This window comes from Halichoerus grypus, chromosome 14, assembly GCF_964656455.1.
Source record: "Halichoerus grypus chromosome 14, mHalGry1.hap1.1, whole genome shotgun sequence".
NCBI lineage: Eukaryota > Metazoa > Chordata > Mammalia > Carnivora > Phocidae > Halichoerus > Halichoerus grypus.
In genome coordinates this window covers 61,338,826-61,351,903 of record NC_135725.1, presented here as the reverse complement: position 1 = coordinate 61,351,903, position 13,078 = coordinate 61,338,826, and the positions used below count along the sequence as shown (strand labels likewise).

At 37.3% G+C, this 13,078-nt stretch overlaps 1 protein-coding gene across 5 annotated transcripts in view; it reads right to left on the bottom strand.

The window, feature by feature from the left end:
* The window catches only part of TDRD7 (tudor domain containing 7), a 75,937-nt gene that overhangs the window by 50,690 nt on the left and 12,169 nt on the right, over positions 1-13,078 (bottom strand). For 3 of the 5 annotated variants that reach the window (XM_078061492.1, XM_036100520.2, XM_078061494.1), the window contains 3 exons: positions 10,451-10,663; positions 8,007-8,148; positions 6,823-7,036 (listed from right to left, as the gene is read on the bottom strand). In XM_078061492.1, the coding sequence (XP_077917618.1) occupies positions 6,823-7,036; positions 8,007-8,148; positions 10,451-10,657 (563 nt within the window). In that variant the 5' untranslated portion in view covers positions 10,658-10,663. Of the gene's footprint in view, positions 1-6,822; positions 7,037-8,006; positions 8,149-10,450; positions 10,664-13,078 lie in introns of those variants that run through there. The other 2 variants (XM_078061493.1, XM_036100523.2) reach the window with 2 other exon arrangements.

Sequence of the window (13,078 nt, the reverse complement as noted above, 5' to 3'; positions counted from 1 at the left end):
AAGAAAGCTTTCAAGGGAAACTGCAGGGACATATGAAAAACAAACATAATAAGATGAAAGAGGTCCAATCAATTTTATAACAGTAAGTATAAAACATTTATTATTTTGTTTCTTAAAAGACAAATAAATAGTGGGCCACCTAGGTGGCTCAGTCGGGTGGGCGTCCGACTCTTGACTTTGGCTCAGGTCATGATCTCAGGGTCATGAGATGGAACCCCGAAGTTGGGCTCTGCACTGGGTGTGGAGTCTGCTTGGGATTCTCTCTCTCCCTCTCCCCCCCACCCCACTTGCACTCTCTCTCTCTAAAAAAAAAAAGACAAATACTTAGACTGGTCCAAAAAAATCCCCCATTAAATCTAAACATATGCTATGTATTAGAGACACATTCATACCCCACAAACACTTATTTAAGGACCTACTATGTGGGGGCATGGGGAGACAGAAATGATCTATGATTAAGCAAGAGAAACACACCCCTATCTCATGGACTATACATATAGTTGATAAAACAGACTGTGGGAAGCAGTTATGACATGGCCCCCAGTGATTCTTGCCTCAGTATCCACAGCTTTGTGCAATCTATTCCCCTTGAGTCACTTGCTTCTAACCAACAGAATTCTTCTATTTCAAGGTTGAGGGGATTACAAATGATTAGGTTACAAAAGATTCTAATTTACCCCCTGCTAGCATAATCTCTCCCTTGCTGGCTTTGATGAAGCAAATGGACATATTGGGGAGGCCTATATGGAAAGATATTGAAGGTGGTCTTTGGCCAATAGCTAGGAACTCGGGCACTGAGAAAAAAGGGAAATGATGATGCCAACAACCATGTGCATCAGCCCAGAGGCAGATTCTTGCTCAGTTCACCCCAGCCATGGCCAGTACCTTCGGTGCAGCCTCATAAGAGACTGAAGCAGAGGACCTAGCTCAGCAGTGTCAGATACCTGACCCACAGAAACTAGGAGATAATAAATATGCGTTATAAGCTGCTAGATTTGTATAATCTCTGCCATGAAAGTAGATAATAATGCACTGACAAAATCTGTTTATAAAAACAAAACCTACTAAGTGCTATGAGAGTGGCAATAGGTATAATGAAAGCACATGATAGAAGCAAGAAGCCAAATCAGGAGTAGAGAAAGGAGGAAGTGGAGAGTAAAGGTTATTGACACATTATAGAGTTATAATAATTTGAATAGTTTGGCACAGCAAAAGAACAGAGAGATAACTAATGGTTCTGAATGGAAAGCCCGGAAACTGAGTCATATATTTATAACAATTTATTATTAGTAAATACAGCTTTCGAAACCAGTGTGGAAAGAAAAGATTATGCAGGACGTCTGGCTAACGAGACTGCTACGCTCATCCTGTACAACCACATAAATTCTGGATTAAAGATTTAATGAGACCATAACATTCTAAAAGAAAACAGAAGACCTATTATATAATATTGGGGTAGAAATGCTTTTCTAAGCCTAACACCTAAAGACAGCAGCCACAAGAGAACAGATTAATAGATGTAACTCTAGAAAATTTTAAAAGTCTTTGTATAATGAAAATACCAAAATTAAATAAACTGAGGAAACACTGACAACATATTACAAAGGGTCAATATCCTTAATTTATAAATTATTTTTACAAATGAGAGAAGAAAAAAAAACAGAAAAGTCGTGCAAAGGGCAAAGACATGTAATTCATAAACGATCTACAAATGTTCGAATAAACGTATGACAAAATTATAACCTCCTTAAGAATCAAAGTCAAAGAAACAGACATTAAAACACAGGTACATTTTTTCACCTTTTAAAGTATCAACTAAAAAAGTGATGCCTAATGTTGACCGGGGTACAAAGAAACAATCACATCCATATGCTTCTAGAATATAATTGGTATAATCTGTGTAGAGCATAAATTAGTAATAGCCTTAGTATGTATACCCTCCTACCCAATTTTACCAATTTATTCTAAGGTGCTAGTTATGAATATATGCAAGGACTGTTCTACAGAGATATTCAGTAAGAGTTGCTTACAATAATGGAAATCATTTATATTCAACAATATGTGGTTGGACAATGGACTTCCCTGACATGAAAAATGATAATGTAGGGGCACCTGGCTGGCTCAGTCAGAAGAGTATGCAACTCTTGATCTCGGGGTCATGAGTTTGAGCCCCACACTGGGTGGAGAGATTACTTTAAATAAACAAATAAATAAACAAACTTAAAAAATTGATAATGTAGAAGTATTCTTTTTTTCCCTCATTCATAAATACATAATTTTATTTGCTGTTTTCAGGGGAAACTTAGGCATTAAGATGTAAGCTGATAAAATACAGATACCTAAAAAAGTATAAAAGTACAAATAACCCCTTAGAATAAATTTTAGTAAATTAAATCTTAATATCTTTAAATTTAAAAACCACAAGCCTATCTATTATGTCAAGGTCATAAATCAAAAGACACTACATGGCCAGCAGCACCCACAGGTACACCCCAAGGCCAACAAGCTATTTACCTTTTAAAACAGGTTATAAAACAGTAATACACAGCATGATCTCATTGGTATTTTTAAAAACTTATATACACACAAATAAAATACATATTTTTTTTTAAAGATGTATTTATTTTAGAGAGGGGGGAGGGAGAAGCAAAGGGAGAGGGAGAAAGAATCTCAAGCTGACTCCAAGATAAACACAGAGCCTGATGCGAGGCCCAATCTCATGACCTCAAGATCATGACCTGAGCTGAAAGCAAGAGTCAGGTGCTTAACCAACCAGGAATCCCTAAAATAGATATATTTTTTAAAGATTTACTTATTGGAGAAAGAGAGGGGGGGGAGGGGCAGAAGGAGAGGGCAAGAGAGAATCCTCAAGCAGACTTCCCACTGAGTGCAGAGCCCCATGCAGGGCTCTATCCTAGGACCCTGAGATCATGCCCTGAGCCGAAATCGAGAGTCAGACACTTAATCAACTGAGTCACCCAGGTGCCCCCAAAAGATAGATATTTCTTAAATGTTTACATTTATGTTTGAATTAGAGGCAATTTTTTTTATTCCTTTTACTTCCTTATGCTTTGCAAATTTTCTATACCATACACATAGTACTTTTGCAATCAGAAAAAAGCAATAAAGGTATTTTAGAAAATGTTTCCTACAAATATTCAGGATGTACTAAACATACAATAGTCTTAAACATACAAAGACTCAGAAACTAACAATAAATTTATATTCATTTAGCTTAATACTTGAAAGATGCCTTTATGATCATGGTGTCTGTTGGCTAATGCCAGACAGCCATTTATTCCTATTCAAAGTCCGTGATCTTACTCACTATAATATACACATAGCAATTTCTTCTCTTTCTTTTTTTTTTTTTTTAAAGATTTTATTTATTTATTTGACAGAGAGATAGAGCCAGAGAGCACAAGTGGAGAGAATGGCAGAGGGAGAGGGAGAAGCAGGCTCCCCACTTGAGCAGGGAGCCTGATGCGGGGCCCAATCCCAGGACCCCGGGATCATGACCTGAGTCGAAGGCAGATGCTTAACCATCTGAGCCACCCAGGCGCCCCTCTTCTCTCTTTCTGGGCCTAATGGGAACCTTGACCTTCAGCACGTATTTATCTATGTTTTATGGATAAATATATTAAATACCTAATTTAGTAATTTTATCACCTTAATAAAAATACAATGATCATGAATTACATTATTTTAGAGATAAACATTTCCTTCCCTCATATAAACCAGAGAAATCACAAATCAATCAGATATCCTTACTCCTGACCCCTTTCTATTTTACTGGTGACACATGGTAAACTTAGCTTGATACCTACAATATCAGAAAATATCTGTCATGTTATTTTTCTAGAACCTTCCAGTTTGTTAACTGGCAGACATGAGTTCTTAATCAGAGGTCCTGAGAAAGGGCTTCTGGGGGCCACGAATCTCCTGAATTAATATACAAAGATGTGTGTATATATGTACACATTTATTTTTCTGGGAAGATCATTTATACCTTTTATCAGCTTCTCAAAAGATTTGGTGAGTCCTCAAATTTTAAGTTAATAATAGTTTTTACTATTTAATATTACTCTCTCTTTAAAATAAATAAATAAATAAATAAATAAATAAATCTTAAAAAACAAAACAAAACAAAACTGATATGCCCCTATAGATGATATGTCATTTCTCTGGCTGTTTTCAAGATTTTTTCTTTGTCTTTAGTTTTTAGAAGTTTAATTATGATGTGTCTTCGTGTGAGTTTCAATGAATTTATCCTATTTAGGTCCCTCTGAACTCTTGAATCTGTAGGTTTATGTCCTTAGCCAAATTTGAGAAGTTTTCAGCCATTATGCCTTCAAACACTCTTTCAGCCCCACTCTGTCTTCTCCTGAGTCTCTCCTGAGACTCTGATAATACACGTTAGACCTTTTCTTATTTTCCCCACAGGTCCCTAAGGCTCTTCTAGGTGTTTTATTTTCAAAGGCCCCTCAGGCTCTACTAGGTGTTTTTCGTTTGTTTATTTGTTTGTTTTACTTTGTTTTTGAAGGAAGTCTACTCTGTTGTTCATATTGGGCCAATTCTATTGCTCTATCTTCAAGTTCACTGATTCTCTTCTCTGTCATATTCATCCGTCATTGAGCCCAGTGATTTTTTTATTCTGGTATTCCATTTTTTAATACTATAGTTTCCATTTGGTTCTTTTTTTATGTTCTATTTCTTTGGTGAATTTTCTATTTTTCCACTTTTTTCAAATTATTTGCAATTGTTCACTGAAGCATTTTTAGGAGAGCTGCTTTAAAATTCTTGTCAGGTAATTTCAACATCTGATTCATCTTGGTGTTGGCATCTGTCAACTGTCTTTTCTCATTCAAGTTGTCATTATCCTGGTTCTTAGTATAACAAATGATTTTTTTTATTGTATCCTGGACATTTGGACATATGTTAGGAGACTCTGAATTCTATTTAAAAGTCGTATTTTAGCAGGTAGCTACCCTGCTTAGGTTTAGCACATAGCTCCTGGCCCACTTCTGTAGGCTATAGTTTCAATGATAACTCATTTTTCAGTGCCCTTATAGTGCTATTCTGGTCTGGTACATTTATTTGTTGCTGTTGGGGCTCCTTCTTGATCTCTGCAGGTGCTGCCCATAGGAGCAGAATGTACATCCCTGTACAATGCTGCTAGGTGGAAGGGTGACAACACATTGGGCTGTAGGTTGGAAAGCACCACCTTGGGCCTGCTCTTTGGGCTGCTTGGTGCTGGCACAGCCCCCACTCAGTTACTGCTGGTGGTACCTGGAGGAGTGGAAGGCACTCACCTAGGCTGCCTATTGCCACTAAGAGACAGGTAGGAGACACCAGACCATGGGATAGAGAATGCCCCCCTGAGACCACAATCCAGAATGTCTAGGTTTTGCTGTCATTTTATAGATTCAATTCAAAATGGATCTTGAAATTTAGGCACACAACTAGAGGAGACGATGGTACCTTTGTCACATATGGGACCCAACCTGTGCTTTGGGTCAAGATCCAGTTTTAACTATGTATTTCCTAGACCTCACCAAAATTGTAATAACTAGCCATAACTAGCATTAAATATATACCACTATGAAAAATTTCATCTAACTTATTAAAAATAATTAATTCTTTCTAAATATTCTAGTATGGGGGGCAGTGCTGGGATTTTTGAACACTGATTTAAAAGGATATTATACAACAAAATTTATTTTATAAAGACACGAAAAGAATGAAAGAATGTGATATTGATCCATCTATATCAGGAGTTGGTAAACTTTTTCTGTAAAGGGTCCACTAGTACACATTTTAGATTTTGCAGGCCATACTATCTCTGCACAACTACTCAACTCTGTGGTTGGCAAAAGCAACCACAGACAACATATAAACAAAGGGATGTGGCTTTGTTTCAATAAAACTTTATTTACAAAAAAACAGGCAATGGGTCAGGTTTGGCCCATGGGTTGTAGTTTGCTGACCTGAATTACATTATAAGATTTAGAGCCATGGGCGCCTGGGTGGATCAGTTGGTTAAGCGACTGCCTTCGGCTCAGGTCATGATCCTGGAGTCCCTGGATCGAGTCCCACATTGGGCTCCCTGCTCAGCAGGGAGTCTGCTTCTCCTTCTGACCCTCCCCACCTCATGTGCTTTCTCTCTCTCATTCTCTCTCAAATAAATAAATAAAATCTTAAAATAAAAAGAAAGATTTAGAACCAGAAAGGAACTTTGAGATCACCTAGTTTAACATTTTCATTAAATGAATGAGAAAACCACAGCCCAAAAGATGAAATAATTTCACTCGTTCACCTGGCTAGTAAATGGCAGCACCCAAACTATGACTTTAAGCTTGCTCTTATTCTGTCCAATACTCTGATACACGGATGTATGATGCTACTGTATAATTATGGATATGATTATTAGAGCATAGTGGAATGTGCAAATCAGTAAGATTTTACCAAAAATTTACAAAAGTAATTATAAGAAAGGTTTTCAGAAAAAATTGTAAGTTATGCTGAAACAGCATCTTAAAATAACTTGTTAGAGTTTTTTTTTTCCTCTGAGAGCTTTCAATGTGAATTTTATAAGGAGAGATTACCAAAAATGCAGAGAAAATATAAAATGAAGATATTCAGACAATGACATTTAGGTAGCAAGAAAAGTGGCCTTGTAGTAATGATGCATTTCCCTTCCACACGTGAACTTACATTAGATATAACAGAGTATTTCCTTCTTATCCTGAACATACATTTTTAACATTTATTATCCTACGTTCACCATACTTTTCTCCTTTTAGCCAGATAAAGCCCAAATACCTGTTGTTGGTAGACATGGTCACATGCCTCTGCACTGGAACGTCTTTGAATACTTCACTTCCAATAGTTGTGTGCAATGTGTAAGGCGGCATTTCAGCATCAGACTTAACTCCAAGAGAGTTTCCTTTGTCTCTTAACAGTGTTGGGTTAGGTTTTTTGCTGACAGAAAAATCTGAAGAAATTCCTGGTTGTCTGAGGGTTGCTTTTGGTTTTCCTAAGAAGTTAGGCATACATAATAAAATCAATTAGCTTCCCAAAAGTCTAGTTTTCACTACGCCATTCCCCTGTCCAGATGTTTTCTGTGGGTCTCTATTCTCAGAACAGTTTGTAAGAACACGAGGAAGTTGCCACTACAGGGTTTGTCAGTGGGGGAAGAATAGATTGGTATTTAGCAGGTGAGATTCTTTAAAATGTGGCTTCATACCTTAAACTAGCCAGTTATCATCCCTCTACTCAGCACTCACCCTTTCAGTGGCAGCCACCTCGTGCTGCCACAAATGCACAATACTCAGTCCTCCTATCTCTTCTCCATCAATTTAAACTCTTCCCACCGTCTGAGGTCTGGGTCAAGTCCCCCTTCACCACGAAGCCCTCCATTGCCATTCTCACCACAATTGCTCCCTTGTTGAAAATGCTCACTGTGGCATTTAGGCATCTACTCTTTTATATTACCATTGAACTATATCTTGAGAATTTAGTTTTAGAATGATTATAAGCTATTTGAGATGAGTGTTCAGTAAACACTGGCTGAGTTGCCTACAACACCTTTGTATATTATATAATTCATGGTTTTTTTCCTGAAAATAGAGGATTTTAGTATAAAAGTATAAAGACATGATTTGCTAAATAAGGCATTAAATCCTAGGTTCTTGGTTCATCCAACATTTTGGATTAGGCTTTACCCCAAATAACTTAAAAGAATAAAGCAATACTTTGCCACAATAAGCTTAATTAAAATCTATTCTGAGTTATTTCACGCTGTATAATAACTTAGTAAATTATGCTCATCATCTGGTGATGGAAGTCAATTTCAAATGGAAATACTAACTTTAGGATTTCCCCCTTGACGTGTGAATGTTAACAAACAGAGGTGTTTATCATCAATACAAGCAATGCTTCCATAATTCCATATGACGATGTATTCATAGACAGGCTTAAAATTTTAGCATATGAAAAGAGCTTACCTTCTAGAAAAAATGGCATGGTTTTCTTTACTCTCATCTGACAATTAACTTGCCGCCCGGTTTTCCTTTTAGAACTCCTCTGACGAGCCACAAGCTGAGCAATTCTTGCAGTTTCTGTACAGGCCATGGCATAGCAGGTAATCTATTCACGAGAGGCAGGGTGAGAGGAGAAACATTTCTCAGATTCACTGGTGCCTAGAGGCTCATTTTTAAAAGTGGATCTTAGCGAGTTTACACGTCCCAAATCAAACTCTATGCAAATATTTATATCTTTCTCCTCGATACTGATAGAACAACATTACAAACATCACATATTCTACAAGAGAAACCACGAATAGTCTAGCACATTGAATAATCTTTCCTCAAATTGAAAATCGTATTTATTCCTTAAATAGGTATTCATTAAGCATCTACAATGTGCTAGGTACTATGGGATTAACAAATGAACCAGAAGAAACCTGTGTCCCACATATTATCTCATATAATCCTCGAGATATATTTTATTCCCATTTTATACATGGGTAATGGAGGCTCAGGAAAGTTAAGCAAACTTCCTAAGTCACACAGCTAGGCTATCTCTCTGAATCCTAAGTACGTACTCATAATTGCTATTTGTATTACCTCTCAAAGACCACCCAATCCTAATCTTGTCACTGAAGTGGATTAACTGGGTGACTTGGGAAAAATCAGTTTACCTCCCACATCTTAGTATTCTCAGCTGTAAAGAGGGAGTGGGCTTAGATCTGGGGTTTTCAAGCTGTTCAATGGCAGCTCCGGGGCCTCACAGTGGCAGTGGCAGAGGGGTGAGGGCAAGGCAGGGCAACCTGAGGCCCTGGACCCAGTGGCACCTGCTTAAAACACAGCAGCTCAGCTTTTCATCTTTTGAAAAAAACCGGTGTGATACATAGGAGTTTTTTTTCAAGTATGTAAGTCTCTCAAAGCCCCATCATAGTGTTAAAAAGTCTCTGATTCTAAGTTGAAATCAAGAACAGGAAAGCAATGAGGCTTTACATAAGCCAAGGCATACTCTATTCTTTGGCCCAGTATTTCTATTCCTGAAAATATATTACAAGAATATGATTGAAAGGAAGAAAAATTTACATACCGAAAATGTGCAATAGGGCTTATTTTAATAATCAAAACTTGGAAACATTAAAAATGTTCATAATAGGAGAACAGGGTTGAGTAAATTATAGCCTAGTAACCATATGAGGCATTATTAATAATTAATTCATGAAGACATTTGATCATTCACACATTCAAACACGTATTTATTAAGCACCAACTATTAGGGGTGAAAAAACAATCATTCATCCTCAAGAAACTTACCAAAAAAAAAGACACAAAGAGACTAAATAGAAAACACTGTGTCAAGTGCTATCTTGGATGTATTACAAAGTGCCAAGTAGACAGAAAGGGGGCTTAAAGCTCTGTGGGAGAATCAGGGATGTTGAAACAAGTTTTATTATTAATATAATAGTTAATTAATTTATACATGCTCCTTATAAAAATTATTACAGATCAGGTGAGTCTTCCCTTTGATCACTCTCCCAATCCTGGTCCCCTTTTCTCTCCTCTACCGCCTTCCCTATGCCACCAAACAGAACAACAATTATTACAAGTTTTGGGGAGAAATAGCCCAGATCTGTTATATCTATTTACACATGCAGAAATGTACCCAGAAGAATGTGCTGTTTGGGGAGGTGGGTGCTTTTTGTCTTTTGGACAATGGTTTGTCTATATCTTTCACACTGTGCATTGGGCAGACACCAAGAGGTGAAACTGCTGGGTCACAGGGTATGTGCAATAAAACATTTCATTACTACACCAAATTGCTACGTTATACATAAAATATCCTTCCAGAGAAACTAAAAAATTTAAATACCATGATCACAATGATGTGAAGGCCAGAACAGCCTAGAGAAAGAAGGAATTCAAGACAAGGAGAATGGTAGGGATAACCCTGTAATAATCAAAGTGCTGAATGATCCATTAGGGATCGAACGAGGGTCCAGAAAATAGGAACAGATAGGAATGAGGTAAAACAATGAGAATTTATAAGTATCTATTAGCTTTGGTAACTAGGAGGTCATTATGACCTGGGCAAAAACAGTTGTAGCAGGTTTATAATGCATGGGGTGTGACACCTGGCAGTTAGGTCTCCAGTACACTTATTTTGCTTGAACGCTGAAGACTGGGTAAACTTTAAAATGTTTTATTTAATGTGATTAGAGTCTTATTTTTACAATGAAAAGAATTTGAGGGGAAAAGTAAAAGACATCAGAATCTAGGTTGTGCTTTGGATGCTGTTCTTTCACTACCAATCTCAAACCACTTAGCTAGTACTTTTCATTTTGACTTCTATTCTAGTTAGGAGATTAGAAGTGCCAGGCAGGCAATTAAGATTGGTTTGACTCTTGTGACATGCACAATTACCTTCTTACCTCTCCAGATCTACTAGTCTCTATCCTCACAACTGCTGGCACACTTCTCAGATAGGCTTCTAGTGTAGGGTAACCTAACTGCTTAAAGGGGATCCAGTCTCCAGTCAAGGATCTGTACTCTCCTTGGAGTCGGGGTAATGCTATTCCGTTCTTATGAGACTGTAGGACAGCTCGTAGCATTTTTGAAACCAGATCTGCTTCCAGCATCTTCACCTATAAGAACATAATAGAAGGTTACTATAATAGGATTCATTAGTCTGTGGATTCAAATAGATTTTCAGAGTGTACACGTGTTAGATTATCCCATCAACTATTACAGAATATTTTCTGTGCTATTACAATACAGAGAAATAACTGCTATGGTGGAGAAAAGCACAGAATACTATGAGAAGACAGGGAAGTCAGATGGGCAAAAAGACTAGTCTGGGGAGGGAAGGGAATTTTTCCCAGATAAGGGGAGGCCTGAATGGAATCCTGAAGGACATGAAGGAATCAGCCAGGCAAGGAGGAAAAGGGTGTGTGGGGTAAGGATGAGGAGAGGTATCAACCTCAAGTAAAGGGAACAGGAAGTTCAAAAGGCACAGAGTTCAGAGAGAAGTACATGGTTGATTCTGAGGAATTCCAGGCAGTCAAGTGGCTGGACATAACTGAACAAAGACTCTAAGGTTATAAGCTGAGGACTGAAAGAGGTGGAGAGAGGCAGATCCAGACGAGACCCCTATATTATGTTAACATGTGCATTTTGGCAAACATAATGTGGGGCCTTAAAGATGTTTTAAACAGGGGAATAAAGTGATCAACTCTGCATTTTAGAAAAGGTAACTATTCAGTAGTGGGGACGATAAATGCAAAGGAGAAAAACTAATAAGTTGTCAAGATACTTGGAAATGTGGAGGACTTGAAAACAGGGCCCTGGGAATAAACAAAAAATCAATTTAAGAGGTGATTAGGAGGTAGAATCAACAGAAATTGATTAACTGGTTTGTATAATGAGGGAAGTTCCCAAGTTTCTAGCTCAGAAACATGGTGGGAAGTAATGACCCACACTGAGATGAGGTAGAACAGGTTTGTAAGAGAGGAAGAGAATGAATTCCTTTGGGACATATGGAGGCTGGGATGCTTGTAGGTCAGCCACACAGATATATTAACTAGGAATTCAGGTTAGAGATCTGAGGTGGATTTAGAGTTGCTGGCCTTCAACATATATGTGGTATTTGGTATCCAGGGAGTCAAAAATAAGGTTAAGGATGGACCTCTACGGAAGGCTGTCATTAAAGCATGGGCAGAGAAAGAAGAACCTATAAAAGGCTGAGAAAAAGTAACCAGAGAGATAGAAGTAGAAAAGGCAGAGCTGGTGTCATATAAACAAAAAGAGGAAAGAACCAAGAAGAATGGTATATTCAAAAGTGTCATACACAGCAGACAGGTCAAGCAAGAGAAAAAATGAATTTTCATTGGTCAGTAACTGGCATTTTTCAAGATTAACCACTCATATTCTCTTTGGACTAATAGTAAATGGAATGGTGATACAATGACAGAATGACATTCAAGAAGCCAGGAAAAGTGGACTTAGGAAGGCAAGCCATGGACAACTTGTTAAAAAATTCTTCCTTCAACAGTGCTACCCAACAGAACCTTCTGTGCTGATGGAAATGTTTTATATCTGTGCTGTCCAATACACGTGGTGACTGAGCACTTGAAGTGTGGCCAGCACGACTGAGGAACTGAATTTTTAATTTAATTGGAATTAAATGTGGCTAGTGGATACTATATTGGACAGTACAGAGTTCTAGACAGTCTTACTCTTTCTCTGGTTTAGAACACAAGAAGGAGGCATAGTCTACAGTGCTAGCATTTCCCTCCTTTGTCCATTTTGAAAAGGAGATATGATATCAGCTTCTTTGTGAGTGCTCTTAATTATAAATATGATACTCAAATGACAGTGAGGTTTACATGGCAAATAACCTAAATACTCATTATATGCTTCCCTCTGCTAAATATTAACTCTGTTCAAATAGTCACCACCAGCACCAACATTTAATTAATACTATGTGTATATACACAATGTGCAGTATAATAGTATTTGAAAGGGGAATGTGATAAAGACATATATTGTAAACCTTATGGCAACCACTAAAAAATTTTAAAGAAGCATAATTAATAGGCCAGTAGTAAAGATAAAGCAGGATAAAAAGTTAAACCAAAAAGCAATTAGATGTACACCTGAAACTATATACTACCGTATGTAAACTATCCTGGAATTAAAAAAAAAAAGCAATTAGAAGTAAAAAAAAAAATTAGGCAAACATGGCGGGGCAGAAACAACAACCACCACAAAGAACAGATAACACAAATAGAAGACATGTGGCAAAATGGTAGATTTAAAGCCAACCACAGCAATAATTACATCAAATGTAAATGTTGAAAATATCTCAATAAAAATTTAGGATTGGTGGAGTGGATATAAAAGACTTACCTACACACTATATACGAGAAACAACATAGGTTCAAAGTAAAAAGATAGAAAAAGATATGCCATATTAATTAATACCAAAACAAGGAATATCACCCAGGATAAGGACAGACATTACATAATTAAGAAGTTAATTCATCAGAAAGATATAAGAA